Source organism: Nymphaea colorata, chromosome 2, assembly GCF_008831285.2.
Source record: "Nymphaea colorata isolate Beijing-Zhang1983 chromosome 2, ASM883128v2, whole genome shotgun sequence".
Classification (NCBI taxonomy): domain Eukaryota; kingdom Viridiplantae; phylum Streptophyta; class Magnoliopsida; order Nymphaeales; family Nymphaeaceae; genus Nymphaea; species Nymphaea colorata.
The window spans coordinates 35,273,798-35,295,106 of NC_045139.1; the positions used below are offsets into that span (position 1 = coordinate 35,273,798).

Consider the following 21,309-nt stretch of genomic DNA (forward strand, 5'->3'; position numbering starts at 1 on the left):
GTTCGAGCTAGGACAACTATGCGTCCACGTAAATACATAGAAATTTTTAATTTACTTTGCATTTGTTACATTTGATTCTTTTAAAACTTTCACATTGATTTGTTATATTTTTGTTTAGATTTGTGATGGAATAGGTATGGGTTTGATTGTCTAAACCTAGCACGTTTTGCAGTCAAAGTCCTCAGCCAGACATGCAGTGCTAGTGGATGCGAAAGGAACTGGAGTGTGTTCCAACATATCCATAGAAAAAAAAGGAATAGGCTCGAACATAAAAGGTTGAATGACCTTGTCTTTGTTCGATATAATATGAGGTTGAAACAAAGGTAATATAGGCATATAGCTTAATTAATGTTTACATTTTTTGTACAATATATTTATATGAAAGTATATACTAACAAATTTTCTCTTATTTAATGTAGAGAATTAGAAAAATCATTAGCAAGGAAGCACACATCTCAGTTCGATCCTATCAGCTTGGAAAATTTTGACGATCTAGAGTCATGGATTGAAGAAGAACCAACTACAATATTTGATGATGAAGATCTTGAATGCTTCAACCTTGAAGTTGAAGCAACAGAAGGCTTTGTTGATGAAGGAGAGTCTGCTACTGCTGGTGCTGAATATGTTGGTGAAGATCTTTCAATTCTTGACGATGAAGATGAAGAAGAAGAAGAAGATGAAGATGATGAAGATTATGAATGATGAATCATGAATGAGAGTCAAGTCAAGAGTGCTTGATTGAATGTTTTAGCATTTATGACTTTATCACTTTATGGCATTATGCTTTGTTGAATGATATTGTATTATTGTTATGAATTTTAATGTTTATGAATGATGAACTCATAAGTTTATAGCAATAATAAGTCTATCGTTATCTCAAACATGTTTTCTATGAACAATTTATTATTTTTAATTTTTTTTGAATTTTTTATGAATTTTTTGAATTTTTTTAAATTTTTTCTGATTTATTAATAATTTTTTAAAAAAATTTACGATACGATTACGATACGTTACGATACGGCGTATCTTAAAGCCCGACCGATACGGCTTACGATACACGTTTTACAACATTGATTGTGGCATATACGGCCCCCCAATGAACTGAAACAATAGCTAGATTGATACCTCTAGACAAACATCTTCGAGCCAGTGTGGACGTTCATGAACTGCAGTTTTCCATGACAAAGTATGTGAAAAATTGAAGACAACCAAAGCCCAGTCTAATTAATATGGACAAGTAACATTAATTCATTAAATAATAATTCATTAAATAAAAGAAACAGGACAGCCGCTCAACAACCCAACAAAATGCATGAACAAATACGTAATATTAAACAGCAGGACAGCCAGTTTATCAACACAAATGAAGAATAATTACATTTGCTTGTCACAACCTCCTATGCACGAAGGACCAACTAAATACATCTTCCGTTTCACCTATGCAAAGCATGACAATCCGATGACGCTAAATGGCATGGAGATAATCGAGAGAAAACCACATTCATTATGACGTCTGCATGCTTGAAAGTCACCTAAAAGCAGCAGTCCTCGAGAAGACAGCAACAGCAAAGGGCTGCCAAACTGCAACAAGAGAATGTACAACAAGCATTAGAAGCAGAACTCTAATAGAAAGAACTGCTCTAATAGAAAGAACTGCTGCAGGTAAAGCTGGTGCTACTTTATTCACATCTGACGTTTCCCTTTTTGTTGCAGCAGTGAAAAACAATGCCATGCATATATGAAATGTTGATTACCTATAAAATTCTGCATCAGAGACACTTAGGGCACCACATGTTTTGAGACCAAGAAGAGGTGCTTATGAGACGGTTTTTATCAGGACATAAATACATTGTTTCGACATTTTTAAATTTCTGACATGTACAAAAATTTGTGAAGAAAACGCATATTCAACAGTGTCACAACACGAAGTTCAAGAACCTCAATAGCAGGTTATGAGAAACACAAATCCTATATGTTTTATTTGTTTAATAGATTCTCAATTCATATCTCCATGTGCAAAGGATTCAGACATCCATGGACAAACATCAAGCATTTGAATCATTTGGATAAAGTGATGCTCGCCACTTAAATGCATAAATTCGAGGTCTGAAAAGACAAGAAAACAGATTCTTCATGGGTGAAAGGAAGGATCGAAGACATTAGAATATAAAAGAAATATATTGGAAACACAATTTACAGTAGCAACATTATACCAACTATGGTTCCAAGAAACGACTTGAGATTTACATATTTCTGCCTGGAGTAACCACAGGTTAAATTACATTAGATGAATAACAGATCAACAGTGACAAAACGAATCCCTAATCCTCAAGATAGATTTGGAGATTGAATCAATAGTCAAATTTGATCCCACCACAAACTCAATCTCTTGGGTCCCAGATTCAAAATATCATGGATCTACTAAAGCCTGTCTGAGTGGCTTACAAGAATTAGGAACCTTCACGGAGCCAACCAATTTAAAACAACTCATTCCACTTCTTTGTGCAATGACCGTTTTGGCCACTAGTATACTTATTGCACCTAGCTGCAATGAGGCATAGTTGGCAGTTTGGCACCCGACATGTGATGAGTGTAATACCATTGCGGGCAAGATACTAGATTATTTACCATGAGATTGCAGGAATCAAATCGCTACTGCCACTCTCAGGATTGATATGTTTCGAGTAAGACAAGTGATGTGTCTTTCTTATTAGTCATATCCATACCAAAGAGGAGGTATGGAAGTGCTTCCTCGAAAGAAAACAACACATTCTGTTCTCTTATAATTTCACCAGCCAAGAAGTGATGTCTAACGAAGTAACTATGTTGTGAACATGAGCCATTTTCTTATGGGAATGAGCAAAAACAGATACTTTCTAAACTTTAATTTCGACTAAATCCACCATAAGGAAGCATATTTTAGAATGGAGAGGAAGGTGACGGGTGCTAAACAATAAGATTTTCGGATCTTCCATCTAGATCCAAAATCCAGCACGTTGAACAATGTCTCACGTCATTCTATGTCCTTGTATTTTACGTTCTTGTAAACTGTGTTGGGTATTCTATGTCCTTGTGATATGTGAGAAGTCTCCTAGGATTCTGTGATTGAAGAGTCTCTTAGGATTCAGCAATAATATGGGCCATGTAGACCATCCTGGTCAAGGCATCTTCTCCTTAGCCTCTCTCTCTGTCTCATTCTCTCTCTCTATCTTCCTGCATGAATATAGATTTTTAGTTACACATATTGGTACCAGATTTCTATCAAAGGGTCTAATACCACCATATGTAAAACAGGCACCAGTTATTTTCTAGAAGCTTTTGTCCCTCTTTTCACTTAATTGCTATATCATTCACATTGCATGCATGACTGAACCAACATGAATTCTTGCCTGACCCGCATATATTTTATGTTTCCACTTGCCACCAATTCACTGCATAATGACCAGAACAGGGTAGGCCCAAACGTCCAGGGATTTCCTTGCAAAACATTCCATCTTACCATCTTAATGTCCACTTCCCTCCATAAGAAGCATGATCACTTTACAGCCAACAGCAACCCAGTTTTAACCAGAAGCTTGTAGTTCTACAGCAGTGGCTGGTTCTTAGGAAGCAAACATTCCTGGAAGCCTCAGTGGCCAGAAGATAGCATATTTTGCCACTGCTATGTCACGAACCAGTTGATGGTCTTAACGTGATCTGCAGCATGCTTTTTGACTAGAAAACCAATTTTGTCAAAATTGAAAGTCACATACAGGTCATCCAAGAGGTAAAAAAGACTAATCCGGATTAGCTGGTCCAACTCAGTCCAAGTCAATTGACTTTAAGTCTTTAACTACATAATTCATATATTTATGCATACATTTACATGAAAATAATACAGAAACATATACATCTATATAAAGGATGCACATGTATACTTATAGATCAGAGATTAATAAGTTGATCGATGATGGAGCTGACTTACTGACTAGTCTGACCAACTAGTCATGGGTTTGAAACACAACTTAGAGGGATTTTGATAACGGAGCTAGAAGGCCTCATGAATCTTAAGGAAAACGCACACAAATAACTTAATCTGACTTCATAAAAACTGAAGAGTCTCCCAGTTAAGATGGCAGGCACCCAAACGAATCCAAATTTGTCTAGCTCCTTACAAACCAAAACCTACAAAGTTACTTGGATTCAGACCTTGAATTCACTACCCTGCCATTAAATTATCCAGACGTATCTGGTCATAGCTAGAACACATCCACAAATCAATCCTACTGATGAAAAATTTATGAGGTCCGTGCCATTTTGTGGTTTGGAGACTACTTACTGCTCCATGAAATATTCCTCAAAGATGTACCATAATCCTAGTATTATATTTTCATAATTAACATATTATGAGACCAACATTGCTGACGTGTTGATTCAGACAAAGAGTAGGCAAACACATTGGACAAAAAGATGCCCAGGCAGAAGACCCCATGGAAAGAAGCAAGTTGATGAGTGATCAATTGATTAAAGGGAAGTTAAACCAAGGATAATTTCAGCCTATTGATTATTCTCTAGCTTGCTCATAGGGACGGAACATATTATATGGAAAACTGAAACAATAAATAAATAAATAAATAAAGGATGAAATTAGAAAAGATGTCATTACCACATATCTATCAAACTAGCCAACCAAATAGTGGCAGGAATATATAGTGAAAGTGGTTATATATCTAGCTCAAAACAAAGTTCATCAGGATTATATATGTCTAAAGAAAAGGAAACATCGTAATCCAGATATACTTTTTTGAGGTCATCAGATATGAAGTGAATAGAGAATCCATAACATTTACTGAATCACAAGTTAAACATAGATAAAGTCCAGGAAGAGTGAAGAATTACAGAACTACAAAACTGCAAACTGGGTCATCGGCCGTTAGCAATTCAAATCATTGTAATAAACTAACCTAGTCTTCCATCACTAGGCTTTTCCAGAGGAGATGCGAAGAGAATTAACAGCTCCCCTTTGTTGTCATTCATTATGCATTAATGACTGTGCCTTATGTTTCTAGAAGTATTTGGATGTGGTATTTGTAATGAGTAGATTCACGGAGGAAAGGATAGGCACTTCAAATTCTCAAAATGAGGTCCTTACTGCTGGAGCTTAATGGATACATAGAAAGAGATACCCAGATCTTCATGACATGAAATTCTAATCTTCCAAATATATATTCACAGCATATTAAAGGATATGAGCTACATTCTGCATCTTGGAAAGAAGAATATTGGGAATGAACCAATTCATGAGATCATGAAATAAACAAAAGTATACAACATTAATATATGATGCTGGCTTAGTAGTTAGTACTACAGTTTTCACCGGCTACCATTTTTAATGCCTCTGTTTTACATTGGTTTGAATAAAATTTGATGCATGTGTGCTTGTTTTGCTCTCAAAACCTTTCTGACTTTCACCCTGTTTTTGAGCATTTCTGCTTGCACATGTGCAAGTCTTTGGATCTCATATTATTTTCAAGTAATAACTACTCAGTTAAACATAAGTTTGTGCATGCACATATGAGTGTCATTGCAACTAAACATATGGAGGAAATGGTAGGTTCATCTTGAGATGTTGGGCAATACGGCAAGGCAAAAACATCAAAAGCTATAATGGCTAAGAAACATTATCTGAAATGGCACTTCTTTTGATTATATCTGTTAGCAGATTTTGCAAGCAAAAAACCATGAACGCATATATGATGCATCCTGCTTTCATTCTCTGATGCCAAATGATATATGACATATTTGGTCCAAAATCATTATTGGCGTAACTTGAAACTGGTTTGAGGGGTAACTTGGTTCTCTAGCATATTATGTGATACCAGCACAATGAAGCATTCATCATTTTCTAGCCTTTTCAAACTTTTGATAGGTCTGGTCACCTTGACCAATTAGAAACATTGGAGTTGATTGTGATGCATAACCACAGTATATTTGAGGCTTTGACACTAAATTTTGGGAGTTCTCAAAGACAGAAATCCAGTTTTTGTTTCAGAATCCTAGGATGTGCTTTGATGTGAGGAATGGATTTTTTGCTATCAATGCAAAGGGAAGACAACATCAGGGGTCATTCTCTCGCCTAAAACTTTGTAAATAAAAATTTCATTTTGTCATCTTACTTTTTAAAGAAAATCCAGATTGCCTCCACGGACTAGCATTTGGGATGCAGAATCTCATCAAGAATATAGACTACGTGAAGAATTTAGTCCAAATATAAACAGGAGGATCACTCCTTCAGGACTAGGGAGTTTGTTGGCTAATGCATCATTTAGCAGCTTATGTCTTGTTAGTTTGTTTCTCAGGTTCATGCACAAAGTAGTGAATGTTTTTTATATTTTTCTTGTTGCTCATGAAGATGATGCTTGATTATAGTCTTGGTTCTAGGTCCTCTATGTGGCAGCTTACTAGTTACTGTCTGTCAACGCAAAAACATATTTTGGCTTAGATAGCTGCCAAAAATACTTTATCATATGATTTTTTTTAAATTCATCATTCTTAAAGAAAAAAAGATGAAGTCTAATTTACTATGCATTAGAATATTAAACTGCTAAAACAGTATCAATCTAAATCGAGACAATCTCTTTTCCAACCTTGATTAAAATTTCTACCCGTTTCAACTCATCTGATTCACTCTTCAAGTCATTAATATAAGATCAAGAACATATCAATAATCAAAAGGGACAAGAAAAAGTATGGTGATGATAGAGCACAGAAAATATCATTCCTGAAGAAAGAATTGTCACAAATAAGCAACAGCACATTAAATGGATAATGATATATCAAAAATGAAAAGAACAACAAAACCGATCATCGATAAAGCCACGCACCATCCTTCTAAAAATGAAGTATAGCTCGGCTGCCTCTGGTATTGATAATAATAATTCTGAGGAGGGTACGGCGGAGGAGGTGGTGGATAGCCCTGGCTAAAGTAACCCTGGTAGCCTTGCTGGTAACCAGGTGGCGGTGGTGGTGGAGGCGGTGGGACTGGCTGATAACCATGGAGACATTCTTCACACGCCGGAGGAGCAGATGGATACGCCCCTTGCGGGTACCCTTTAAAGAAGCCCAATTAGTGAAGTTGAGAAATTGAATCACAACGCAATCAAGTAAATTAGAAAAAGAAAAGAATTCATGACAAACGCAAATCGACCTTCTATTCTAGAAGAAAACCCAGTTCTTCGAATCGATGCAACAACAAAACGAAAAAAAGATAAAAGGAAATAATAAGCGTTAACGTGAAAAAGGAAAGATCATATCAATCCATAGAAATGCAACCATATAGAGAAGCGAACAGAGCCCAGTTCACCAAACCGATGAAAGAACAAAACAAGACGAGGAAAAAGAAAAAGAAATTTGAGGAAACTCAACAGAAACGCAACCTCCGTCGAACTCGACAGTATCGAATTATTCTAGCCGGCGAGACAACAAAACGGAAGGAAAATCAAAACCACATCAAAGATATGACGGCGAATCGGGGGAAAAAATGAGAAATTTGAGGAGCGTACCTGGGGGAGGGTAGGCGCTGACTCTATCCTGGTAGGACATGGACGCAGATTCTCGAGCCTCCGAGGGAGAAAAATCACGACTCACGAGAAGCCTCTCTCTCCAGAGCAGAGATCCTCCTCCCCACGCCTCCCTCTGTATCGAGTCGGAGGAGTTGGACGGGGCGAGGGAGTTGACGAAGTTTTGGGGCCGTTTGATTACTTAGAGGAGGGAGGTCTCGTCCTGGGGCCCACGCCCGCCCGTCCAGATCACGGGAACCCTTCCTCTTCTCTCCTCTTCACGCTGATTTTGCGCCGTGCTCTCATTTACTCGCACGATAAGTTGTTTCCAAACAAATAAAAGGCCTCGATTCGAAGGGATTCGATTCGGTTTGACAAGTTATTTAATATTATTTTTATTTTATTAATAATACATATATTTTATATTTAAAAATTTTTTATTTTATATTCAATTAATATTTTTATTTTGATAAGGCCAAATTTAGGCTCGGATTTAAACATGGGGTCATCGCCCTGAGCCCGACTCTCATCGAGCTATAAGCTTGATCGATGGATTGTTAGGAAACTTAGCCGTGAGTTCTGGAAGGGCTTTGACTCATCCTGACTCACCGATTCAAGTTATTTTAAAACTCAGCCTAGTACACTAGTTAATTCCTCGAGTTAAGGAGTCAATCTATTCACGAGTTTTGCCAACTATGATTGAAGGGCATTCAAGTGTGAAGGGGGTACTCCAAGTCTACTAAAAAGGTATGATGTAACATTAGAAAGGAGGTTGGTCTGATCTTTAGATCAATAGATTTCAAATCCTAGAAATTTAAGGTCAAAGTAAATAAGAAGCAATCAAATGCTCTCTCTTAGTATCATTGTCAATCAACCCCTTTTGCATATGCAAAACTATTAGATTAATGAATTACGGTTTATGGGAACAATTGACCCATATTTAAGCTATCGGCTAATAATAGGAAGGAGGCATTTGATTGCTCCTGATTTTAAATCATCAGGATTTAAGATCAGAATTTTCCCTTCTGATTTTTCTTAATGCAAAAAGGTAAACTAATGTTTTCATACCCAAACGTTTTCATGTTTAAGAATCCAATTGCTTATAAATTACGCTCTTCTTCCAGTTCTCTATAATACCGGTTTTCCTTTGTTTGGTTTTTTATCAAACACCAGAAATATGAGAAATAACCTTTCTTATATCTAGTTTGTGATCTGATATTTAAGATAACCAAACATGTCTTCAGTGTCTATATAAGGCCTGATTTGAATCAATACAACATCTAGCTATAGTTTTAACTACAGTATGTCCTTTAATGTTCATTCATTCAGTGCTCATTGCATATAAAGAATTGAGTAGGGAGATAGGTACAAGAATTTAATGTCAATAGATTAGATTGACATGAAACTCACATCCGATCAAATTGCTTCAAATGAGTTCAATAAAGAAAAATTTTCACATGATCTAATTAATAAATTGGATGGGATTTAAATTAAAAAAAAAAAAGACATTGGATCATATCAGGGTTTGGTTTTAAATAAATATTTAATTAGATTTGCGTTTGAATTCAATTTAAAATAAATATCTATATTCGAGATCTATTCAAGCTCCATTGTTAACAAATCACAATTTGGTTTGGATACAATTTTGCATTAGAAGTCGAATTTATGTTCAAATGTAAGTTTAAAAGTCCGATTTAGTTCAAATTTGGATTGTGACTATAAGTCATATTCAAACCTGATAGAGACTTATCTTCATTATATTCGATTCGATTTGAGTTCAAATCCAAATTTAGAAATTAAAAGAAAATGAAGGAAACGAATTTGAAAATTGACACAAGATAAGAAATCTCGAGTATAAATATCTCAGTGGAGCGGGGCAAACGTCACGCTCACAGGGAACCTTCTCCGCGTTGCTGTCCTATAGACCCTCCACGTCTTCTTCGGTGAGCCCACCGTCTACTTAATCCACCAGGCGGCCGACGCTGTTCCCTTCCCCATGAAGAAAACCGCCTCCCGAAGGAACTGCATGTCCCCCTTTCCTTTAAATCCCCCATGGCCACGCCTCCTTTGCTTAACGCAGAGCCCGCTTTCAGAATTTTTGATCTCCATTACTGATCCGCAAACTCCTTGATCGATGGCTGCACAGCAGGCGGAACCCAGCGTTGGGGGAGACGAGCAGCTGCTGCATGGTGATCAGAGGTGGGGAACTCAGGTGATGGGTGCGCCGGCCGAACCCTCGGCGCACCCACAGAACCAGCAGGCCGCACACTGGGCGCCCACGGCCGGCGAGGACCTCCAGGAGCAGCAACAGCAGCAGCGGGCGCCGTACCCCTATGTGGTGCAGGCGCCGGTGCAGAAGCCCAACAGCGCCATGGACACCGCCCTTCATAAGTTCAACAAATGGAGCAAGAAGGCCGAGGCTCTCGCTTCCAATATTTGGCTCAACCGTACGTATACCACCTTAATTCCCCTCTTTTTTTCTTCTTTCGATGGCAGATGGCAGTGGCCAGACTGAGCGGAAACCAGCTGCTGCCGCCTGCCGGCAGTTTCTGTTGCTTTCTCTCGATTCCTGTTGCTTATCTTTTTGACGAAAATTAATGCATGGCAGTGAGGACGGCCCCGTCCATGTCGGAGGCAGCTTGGGGCAAGGTGAGCCTGACGACGAAGGCATTAACCGAGGGAGGATTTGAGTCGCTGTATAAGCAGACCTTCCAGTCAGAAGCGGCCGAGAAACTGAAGAAGACGTTCGCGTGTTACCTGTCGACGTCGACCGGTCCGGTCGCCGGAACTCTCTATCTCTCCAACGTGAAGATCGCCTTCTGTAGCGATCGCCCCCTCACCTTCACTGCTCCTTCCGGCCAGGAAGCGTGGAGCTACTACAAGGTAACATGCGTTTCCTGTTGGTTCGTAAACTGTTCGGACTCGGGCGCGCTACCCGATTAAACCTGAGTCCAATATTTGGTGTGTAAAGTAGGGCACTAGGGTAGAGTCGACAGTAACATCATGCTTTTTTGACATGTAATATTGAAAAATCACATATATATAATATGTGATGTAATGTCTATTATAACAACATGAAGTGTTAAAAATGATATACATAGCAAAACTAGATTTGGTGTGCTGGTTGGGCACTTTTTTTCAGTGGATTATTCGACCCGATGGTTCACAAAGAGATGTTTTTAAAAATCTCTTATGAGTTTTTTTAGAACTTTTCCTGTTTTATGTATTAGTTTATAGGTTGTTTGGTTGTTAAGTTTACCATTTTTCTTAGTGTTTATCTTTGAAGGTGTGTCTCTTTCTAGTTAAATGCTGGATATATATATATATATATGATTTTTTAACAATAAATTTTTAAAAATCGTCCTATCCTGCAACATATTATAACTTTTTATCACATATTATGACTTTTTGGAGAATGTCCGACGCCCGTTTTGAATGGATTGATATCTTTCATTTTCTTTTAGCTTGTGGCGCGAATTAGTGATCGTTGCTTCAAGATTGATTTCTGGTAATCTTGCCTTCAGGTGGTGATTCCATTGGAGAAGGTGGAGCAGATCAATCCAGTGAGGTCGAACAAGGAAGCTGGAGGGGAGAGGTATATTCAGGTGACCGCCATGGACGGCCATGATTTCTGGTTCATGGGCTTCGTCAGCTATGACAAGGCCCTCACCCATCTCCTCGACACCCGCTCTGAGTTTGCTGCTGCTGCTGCCGCCGCCGCCTCGCAGCAGACGCCGTCATCTTGAACCAGCCGGCTAGCCGGAGGGCTGTCATCATCGTTGTCGTCGTGTTATCTAGATTTTTCTACACATTTTTTTTTCTTTGGATGAAGTGTTTCTGGTAGCACATATGTGAAAATTGTTTGGAGGATGTTCGTCTTTTTTTCCCTATATAGGACTGTTTGATTGGCATGGAATATTTTTTTTCCGGTTTTCGGTCTTTCTCTTTTCTGCGCACATCAAACAAGAACGATTGTTATAGAAAAGAACTTAAGATTTGAGTAGAAATCAGATCGGTTTGAAATTTAAAAACATCTGATCACATTCAAATTTCGATTCAGATATAATTTTAAATAAATGTTTGATTAAATTGGACTTGCATTTAGTTTTAGATAAATATTTTATATCTATTATTCGTGCATTTTACAAGTCGGTCGTAGCATCATAACGCAGTTCACATTTAGTTGTCAAAGTCGGAATCTAAAAGGTCACGAATTCAGATTGTGAATTTCAAAATCATATCCAAATATGGTGTAAACTTTTCTTTTCGAATTCAAATATGTGGGCATCACATAATTTAAGACAGAACATCTGATACGAACCCAGCTATGCAGACAGCACGCGATTGAGGCTCTGATTTGAATCAATTTGAACCCAAAATCTAATTAATGTCCGATAAATGCGATTTGCTGAAGGGAATGCATTATTCAAATCCGATTTCATAACATTATAAAAGCCGACTTGAATTCAGACTCGGTTTCGGTCCTTCTTTTTTTGTTAACTGACTGAATCCGAAGACGTATATTGTTAACGTTTGATCAGGTCGGATCCTTGTCCAAGCTCCGAAAAATCTTGTTATGAAACGGCACAACGAACAGATGAAATTAGAAGTTGATTGGAATAGAAATACTTGTCAACTATTTTGTCATGTGTTGGTAAATACTAAAGTTTGTTATTTTTTGAATTGTGAAATATTACAAACTTTACTAAATATACATAAAAACTCGTATTATACGTTCTTCAGTTTTAATTGATGAAAAAAAGTCTCCAAAGACTTACTTCCTTGTTTTATTTATATAAAAAAAAAATGCACTATATCCGAGTCACTGAACCAATTCTCTGACCCGATGACTTAGTCTTCTCATATATTTACCAACTTTTTAAGCGGAAATAAAAAGGAATATGTTCTGCAGAGGGACAGGCCTGCTGTTGGAATAAGAAAATGAATCTAAGTTTCAATTGATATAATTGGAATATGCATTTAACTGTTATTTGATTGCAAGAATTCAATCTCATATTTTCTTAACGGGGCAATCGGTCACAAAAACACTAACACGGTGTTGAATGAAACTGTCTCAAATATTAGGACATATGGAACACTAGAATATCGTGTTTTATGAGTCTGTGTTAAGACTCATAAAACACTTTATTAGCATCATTTCTCCCAAACATCCTCTAAGCGTCTCACAAGCACACATAGTTCATTAAACAAGGGATACAAAAGTATGTAGAAACTTTTTCTTTCTTTCTTTTCTCTTTGAACACCTGTAACAAATTTGCACTGTTCAAAAAACAATATATTCTCTTTGATCAAATGAGTGGATGGGTGAACCACCCTTTGCCAAAGCTAAGACAGCCCTAAAACCCATGTGATCACCTGAGTGCGGTGCAGGTGTGGGTGCAGGTGTGAGTGTGAATGTGGGCACAAAGGCGGCTGAGTGCGGTGCAGGTGTGGGTGCTGGTGCGAGTATGAATGTGGGTACAAAGGCGGCAATTTTTCAAAAAAAATTAGGTGGTGGTGCGACGAGGGTGTATATACATATAAATCATTTGTTACGTAGTTATTTAGAAGCACTCAGGTGACGTACCAATGTCTCCTTTGTATGCCTTTTCATCTTCTCTAATCAAACAAACTCTTAGGAGCAACATTAAGGAGTTGTTTAGCAGTAGGGAAACTTCGTGAGTCTCATGAATCTTTTAGACTCATGATGCATGGAACATTTCATGAACTTATCCCAATTCTTGAAGCAGATTTATGGGAGGCTAACAAAGTATTTCTTCTGACTACATGATCCCCTAAAGTAGGCCTATATAACTATTAATGAGTTGCACACTAGGCTCAAAGTATTGGTAAATTGGAAAGCTTTTCTAGTGTCAATGTAGTTCCTGTGAAGGAACAGTTAAACAAACAACGATATACACGAGCTACTGGGAAGATAACTCATTAAGGAAACCAAAATTTTGCCTATCATGGAGAAAAATCTTCCAACGAAGGCAACCAAATATCAGCAGACCAAATGGTTGTGGGTAGCTTAATTATATCTCCTCGAAAACCAGATAATGGTTGGACTAATCAAACCTTTATGCAACACTCAGTTTACTCAATTCCAGAACAATCGGTTTGATATGTCATCTCCTTCTAAGCACGAGGAATACTGAACATAGAATGAACCTATGTGGGCTTCTTCTTTGAGCTTGAATGATACATATATATGAACCATTTTGCCCGAAAAAGAGGCAGAGAATTGGAGTGTTAAATAGTCAAATAATGTAGAAATGCCCAGCTCTTCTTGGTTCTTTTGACGGCAGATTTCTTGCTGTAAAGGGGTTTCAAAGCTCTACAGTTTTATCTCTTGCTAGTCATTGCTACCTGTGTGAAACTATAGTTAAGACCTCCATGCATGCATACACTACTTTCATGTATATAATCTAAAACAATGTGGTTTTCCACAAAAAAAAAAAAGATTTGATAGATGCATTCATCATGTAGATATGCTTAAGGATTTTTTTCTCAAAGTGTTATCGAGCTCCTTCGAGAGATGATGGATGTCAAAATTATGGTTGATGCATGGTTCACTCTTTAGTTATAAGAAACATGAGGAAAAGTAGAAACACTGCAATTCCAAAAGGTTCGAGGAAATTAAGCTTTTGTTCCCCTTCTTCATCTGCCTTGACCCTAAGTGTGAATCTTAGGCCTGACCTAAGATCCTTAGTTTGATAAAACTATGAATTGTATTATGGATTTTTTGCTACATCAAATCCATGGATTTCAAATCCGGAGTAATCAAACACCACCTTAGTTGATTCAGCAAAGTGTTTCTTTTATGATGGTACAGGTCGCTTTGCTAAGGCCAACCAGATTCCTTGAAGCAGGGTTTGCAATAATATTTCATTTTGGGGGAAGCTGCAAAATTGGAGGTCAGTAACAATGTGATTAATAGTTTAGTGTTTGCTTTAGAAAAACACTATTATTGGAAGCATGTTGTCTTAGGTTTGCTTCAGGGACAGGTTCGGCATGCGGTATTCAAAATTAAACATTCATATAACTTGCATTGCCATATTAAAAATTTTAAATTACTGTACCATACACATCCATATTACCTTGAAATGAATGTAAATTATGTATCATATTTAACATGCATAAACGTCCACATGCATCATCCATGTCATTCATATTTTACTTAATATGCATGCATATGCATCTCATATGGCATTAACATCACCTCGCATGCATGTGCAACTTGTCACATGCATCCATCCATGTCGCATATATCACGTTTTGTAAATGTAAATTTCACATCACCTTCACGCACATAACTTTTTTGTATTATTTTTCCCATTGATATCACTCGGCATGCATTGATGCATCCTATGGCATGATGTATAACATGTTTAACCTGCTACGTACATCTATATTTCCATACCATTATGGTTTCTTTGGGTTATCCTTGCTGTCGGGCTCAGAAGGATGAGGACACTTCCTTTCGTGCATGTGCTTGGGGATTGCTCGGTTTTGTCTGGTATAAGAAAAAATATAGACAACTTTGGAAGTATTGGCAATTCCATGAGAGGTTGAAACCGTCTTCTTTTCTCATGTTTCCGAGGTCTAAGACGGCTTTAGGACCTAAGTGGAAAGCAGGACACTCATGATCAACTATTATAGTCCACTATTTGCTGTTTAGTAGAATAACACCAACAAGAATCGAACCGATGGCTAACCTTTCACCGACCCGACCAGTTATACTACGCCTCTGAAGCAACTTCGAAGCTGTTGATTTCTTACAGCTTCGAAGCCCAAAAGGATTTCTCATGTGTAGGACCTTAAACATCAAGAAATAGTTTTCCCAAGCATTTTTAGTGTCATGGAATTTCGTTCTAGTGCTGCTCACTAACTAAGTACTACATTTAAATTTATATTTGTAGAGACATTCATGGATCACTGTATTCGAAATATTAAATGCGCCCAAGCTCCCATGCACATAAACATATGGGTAGAGCAAATAAGGGCCATAAGCGTGTGTTTGATAGCTTTGGATCGAAGTTGGCCTAAGATCCATTTATATGTGTGATTCATATTATAAACGAACACCAGATTCTACCATTATCTAAACAAGAGGAATTGAGGTTCTCAATTTGTGGCTAAAACATCATATTTGAGGTCAGAAGGAAGGAAGGCTTAACGTTAAATATGTGGATCTAAAATTCTCATTGATCCCAAAGCAACTTGCTATCAAACAACCCCTAAATAATATTGAATCTTCTTAAAAGCTCACTTTAGGGAAAAACATACATAATCCCTTGGAATCTTTAAGAATGACAAGAACCTCTCTATTCAAATATTTTGGAAAACCTTCAGAGCTCTTTAAAATTTATGGAAAATAAGAAAGACCCTCCCCGTAAAATTTGTAAAGAACACCGACTACTTCTTCTAAATGCTTTTTGTATAGTTTGCCAATGCGCAACGGATACACACACAAACATATAAAACTAAGTAACAATAGTTATTATTTTAAGCAACTCAAACAATTTTGTTCGAATATTTACACATTTACTGAAAGGTAAATAAACTGTTTATCAAAATTTACTCGCTCCATGGATTAGTGTGTGTGTGTGTGACGCGCGCGCGTGAGTGGAAATGAAAACTCGACATTCTCTCTCTCTCTCGAGCGCGGGTGCGGGGCGTCAAGATTCCCCACTGATTGATATTGGGGTGTAAGTTGTTTGTTAGTGTGGCATAACAGTGACCGCATGACATGCATTGATGATGTGGGGAGACCGCGGAACAGCAGAATCTGCCTTCCCCGATGAAAGGAAGAAGATGAGAGAACACCAAGCGATCGACCGAGTCGTCCACCACCACCGCCATGGCCGTCTTCTTCACAATGATCACAACCATCATCATCTTCTGTCACCGCCACCGTCACCCGCCATGACCACATCCGCTGCTCAATCCCAAGAGTCAAACCCATTGAGCGAGAGAGAGAGAGAGAGCCGCATCAGATGTAGTAAAGCTATGTGTCGTGCTATCTTTTCACCCCACAAATGAGTTAATGCAGAGAATATTTTTGTCGGAGTCATGGGGACCAGCGCAGAGAGGGAGAGAGATGTAGAGCATATATTCTGTCATCCACATGTCATGGTCTGAGTTTAAAGCTTAAAAGGACGTCCTATCTCTCTTTGCTCGTATTTCCTTTCGGCTCTAAAGAAGTACGAGAGAGAAGAAGCCAGGCTGCTTAACCTTAGATTGCCACATTTAACTCGATACAGTCTTCATGCTGGTGAACATTTCTAGCTCAGTCCAGTTACCTACTCCATGACCGAAGACGAAGCATCGTTCTTATTAGAGGGTCGGTTGATAGACATCACAGAATCACTGATTCAGTTTTTGACATGATTTTAGTTAGGAATGCATCTTAGGTTGGAAGTTTAACAGACCATTTGATTAAGAAACTGAGTACGCTATGATCCAAGTTTATAGGCGCGAGTTCGATTGCAATTGTTGGTGCATATTGATGATACTTCACGGCGCTTCTTCTCTAGGAAGTGACTGCCCTTCTTAATAGAAAAGTGTCTTTAGGGCATATCCTGGTTGGTCAGGCAAAGTGGTGAAAGGTTGGTCGTTGTGGAGGCTTTTCTCCTGAACTCAAATGGCGGGTGCCCAACTCTTAGTTGATGGGCCCTGTAAGCGTGGAAGCAGTGTTTCAATATAGAACAGTTTTCACTTCATTCTTCACTAAGATTTCAAGGCAGTCTTTCCAGTCTTGCCTCTTAAAACGAAGAAAAAAAAAAGGACAGAAGCTTCCGTCTTTTCATATTATCTCCCCTCTCTTCACAAGGAAGTAAGAAACAGTGAAACCTTCACAAGGATTGGATCGTGTCGTGTGATGCCCGATTCTGTGGCCGATAAGGTAAACAAATTAACTACAAAATTTAAGTTTTTTTTTTTCTCTTTTAGACCGATTCAAGAACACGTACTCCACCGACAGGCATCCGTTTTTGCTTTTTAATTTTTCCATGCCGAAACCAAACAATACTTACTTATCGCTGAGATGCATCACTTTCCGTACATGTTGAAAAGCAATTTTTACAAGTCTCCCATTCAAACGCCATTTTGACAATATTTGAAATGGATATATACAGGAAGCATAAAACAAGCATGTCTTTGGTCCAGAGAAAAGCTGCTAAGGTTCTCTGCGAAATTTTACCGTATCCAAGCTTTGTCCTTTTGTATGAGGCAGGATGGTGAAAAGCAGAGGAGAGTGGGGCGGGGAGGCGACGGGAAGAGAGAGAAGAGAGGGAGAGAGTATAACATACATATGCGAGGTGCAAATAGTAGAAAGAAAGGGGAAAAGGTACTTTCGCCAAAACCGAGAACATCTCTACCTAAAAAATAACTCTGCATGAACGTAAACTCAGAACTCTCTCTCTCTCTCTCTCGTGCCTGGATTCCCTCCTGCTACTAACGAAAGGTTGATTTGTCCTCTCCACAGAGCATCCTGCCCACCCAAATGATATTCCAATCTCAGACGGCCAGCCACCTTTTCTCTCCTCTTTTTCCTTTTTACTGCAGTAATTTTCACGGGAACGCTTCGAAGCGCATGTGAATCATCCATATTTTATGTAATATGTCATTTCCTGTCCATTAAAAAGATGTATCTCTACATTAAAGGACAACTGCATGCAACCCGTAATCAGAATCTAATGCCATTGTTGGCTGCTGCTTATCTATCGTTTAAAATATGTGTGTGCGCACGCGCGTGCGTATGTGCATGTGAGTGAAAACCCATTAACTTGGGCATTTTTTTCCTTTTGTTAGTACTATCGGAGGTGGAAGAAAAGGAAGAATTAGGGATACATGCTGTGCTTCTGATAACCAGTTATATGATCTTCATTCATCTGTTAGAATCATATGTGATGATGAAAAATGAACCGATCGATGAGGCGCATGATACTTGGAGACCACATATTCACATCAAGGAATGAGCCAAAGCACTGTATTCAGTATTCGACAACTTGTGGAAATCAGAGACACTTTGCATCCTGATATCAGGAATTCAATCACAGATTTGGCAATTCTTAACTAAAACTTCCTTGTGCCAAAATTGGTTCTGCTATGCTAACAAGAAGGAAGAGTTCAAAAGAACAGAAAGTCATGCTTGAACGGGTCTAGAGAAACACTACAAAATACCAGAATACCCTTACTCTCTAGTGGAAGAGCAGGCACACTAGAATTTCAGGAACTTCCTGAAAGCAACACCATAATTTCTTAAATCACTAGCCCTTCTAATAACATAGTCTTATTAATATGCAAAATGGGTTTAAGCTGAAGGAATTAACTAACCAATGATACTTAAGGACCTGTTTTACAGCAAAACGGTTTGTAACTGTTTCATGAATCTATTCTAAAAGTTAAGGTAGATTGGTTTTTAAGGTATTACATTCGTTGGGTTATATTTATGAAACAATTACATACTATTTGTTTGCCAAATCGATCTCTTAAAGGTAAAGATATTATTGGTAAATTCATCAACTTGGGCTAGGTTGTAAGGGAATTTTAGTTGTTTTTACTTAAATATATTACCATATAGGGAAAAAATGAGGCAGGTATATGGATCTATGAGGACCAACTTGACGCTGCCAATTTTGGCTGATTTTCATGCCTCGTTATTGTCAATATCTGTTAAACTGCAACTAGCCTAATAAATAAGGAATGAGGAAGATGCCGAGTGGAGGGACCAATCAAGTTTCATGGTCCATACGACAACTCCACCTTAGGGCAATTGCACCCCTATACCATACTTACCGGTAAGAAAAGGCCGGTTTCGGCAGAAACAAGCAAAGATTCAAGAAACGTTTAATTGTGTAAATCATTCAGGAAACGTAGCACTAACGAGAAAGATACTTCAACGATAATGATCTAAAACTTCGTCTATATTAAGATCAAGCATGCTTCTCTTCTCCTAATGCTTTGCAAGCATGAAGATGCAAGACAAGAGAGGTGAGGTTTTACTAAGCATTCAATAACTATGGTTTCTACCGTCCATCACTTCACTTATCAGACAAACACGATTTCAAATTTCTATAGTTAGTTAAAGGCTCTCTAGACTTGAATGCGATCTGTAGATTACAAAACAAAGACATTCCAAGAAGATTGATTAATGAAGGGCACTCCAGTCATTGAGCTTCACCTGAATCTCTTCGTCTTCGATGTTATTGCTCTCTCCCAACTTCGAATTAACCGCTAACCTAACCTCCATGTATATTTTTTTCCCTTTCGACCCTGCCTTGCGAAAGAAGGGGAGAAGATAAACAAACGAAACGGAAAAGGGACACACGTCTTAATCGCCAAGTGGTTCTATTGTTCCATCTTCCATTTTGATATCCTTAGAGCTCAAATCTGTAACTTCAATGGCTATCCAAAAAAGAGAAAAGTCCAAACATCCAGAAAAATCAAACAGGAAGGAGAAGGGCGTAACAAATTATGACCAAGAAGAGATCGACCAAAAACGAAAATAGAGGAAGAAATCATCTGACCATCAAATCCATTCATCTTGTTCCTCCGATAAAAGTATGATCCCAAAGAGATTTTGAAGATCCCTTACTCCCCACAATGATGAAACGAAACAAGCAGATTCAAAGCAAGGTGCTTTCGGATCCATTGAAGTGCAGCAACAAACTGCTGCATTTGGGGCACTCGTCTGTGATCTTGGGAAGCATGAAGTACATGAGGCAACGCTTGCATCCGGCGACGACCAGCACGTCGTCATGTTGGATGGACCGCTCCTCCAAGTAGTCCTCGGTCGACGAGCAGGAAGACGAGCAGCTCCCATTCTCGCTCTCTCCTCCCTCATATTCTTCATCGCCTTCTTTTTCCTCTTCTACGTCGTCGCCTTCATCTGCTTCTTCTTCTTGTTCTCCTGCTTCATAGTCGGTTCCGCGATCGCCTTCTCCTCTTCTTGAGTTCTGCAGCCTCCTAGGATCGCCCTTCGACTTCCTCCCACTCCGCCAATCAATATAATATACCTCCCCCGTCTACCGACCAACAATCACAGACCAAGGAAGAAAACAACAGAAAAGCTAAAGTACCAAGAAACGGAGAACTTCTTGAACTAAGGAAAAACTCGACGGACGACGAGGCGGAGAGTGGTACCGAAAATGCTCGGATTCTATAGAAAGAAAAAGCGTGCAAAGAAGGAAAAATCGAATGGCAGCACGAGAATTTAAACTCTCTCACTCACTTTTGGTGGGTAGTGGGGAGAACAGAAGGCGTACCTTGAGGTCGAGAAATTGCTCCCACTGATAGGGGAGGGAGAGATGCGAATTGAGTTCCAACGTAGAAGGGGCGTTATTTTCCGGCGATGAACCGGCGGCGCTGCTGGCGTCGTTGATGGAGAACGCTCGGAAGGAGCGTTCTAATGAATACGTCTCCATCCTTTGGAGTAGAGAGAGAGAGAGAGAGAGAACACGGGAGAGAAAAGGAGGAAATAACGATAACTTTGATTAATGAAAAGGCAGTTCAAATCAGAGCAGCCGAGTTTCCTTAAAAAGACTTCTTCTTTTCGAGGGGGAAGACGGATGGAGAGACGCCTTTCTTTTGAGGTTGCCGCTGGTGCTCTTCTTTTCAAACATCTGTCTCCTCCCTCCTTTATACGGGATATTTACCGGCTACCCGCCTGCCGCCGGAATACTTTCCGGCCGCTAACTTCTTCCCTGCCTGCCTCGCCTTGTATACCGGTATGAGCTGATCCCCATTAGGAAAGCAATAAAAATAG

At 38.8% G+C, this 21,309-nt stretch overlaps 3 protein-coding genes across 3 annotated transcripts; 1 reads left to right on the forward strand and 2 right to left on the reverse strand.

The window, feature by feature from the left end:
* Nucleotides 1-1,221: 1,221 nt before the first annotated feature.
* Nucleotides 1,222-7,730, reverse strand: LOC116246821 (cysteine-rich and transmembrane domain-containing protein WIH2-like). Its single transcript, XM_031618700.2, has 3 exons — nt 7,542-7,730; nt 6,864-7,089; nt 1,222-1,581 (listed from the first exon to the last, which is right to left on the reverse strand). The coding sequence occupies exons 1-3, from the start codon at nt 7,579-7,581 to the stop codon at nt 1,533-1,535; spliced, it is 315 nt and encodes a 104-aa protein (XP_031474560.1). The 5' UTR covers nt 7,582-7,730; the 3' UTR covers nt 1,222-1,532.
* A 1,814-nt stretch (nt 7,731-9,544) lies between these two features.
* LOC116248330 (GEM-like protein 5) lies at nt 9,545-11,470 on the forward strand. The gene is made up of 3 exons (XM_031621067.2): nt 9,545-9,985; nt 10,147-10,421; nt 11,063-11,470. The coding sequence occupies exons 1-3, from the start codon at nt 9,673-9,675 to the stop codon at nt 11,282-11,284; spliced, it is 810 nt and encodes a 269-aa protein (XP_031476927.1). The 5' UTR covers nt 9,545-9,672; the 3' UTR covers nt 11,285-11,470.
* Nucleotides 11,471-19,875: 8,405 nt separating this feature from the next.
* On the reverse strand, nt 19,876-21,291 carry LOC116248256 (protein CURLY FLAG LEAF 1). The gene is made up of 2 exons (XM_050076168.1): nt 20,810-21,291; nt 19,876-20,569 (listed from the first exon to the last, which is right to left on the reverse strand). Exons 1-2 carry the CDS (start codon nt 20,966-20,968, stop codon nt 20,171-20,173), a joined length of 558 nt encoding a protein of 185 aa, XP_049932125.1. The 5' UTR covers nt 20,969-21,291; the 3' UTR covers nt 19,876-20,170.
* Between the last annotated feature and the right edge of the window lie 18 nt (nt 21,292-21,309).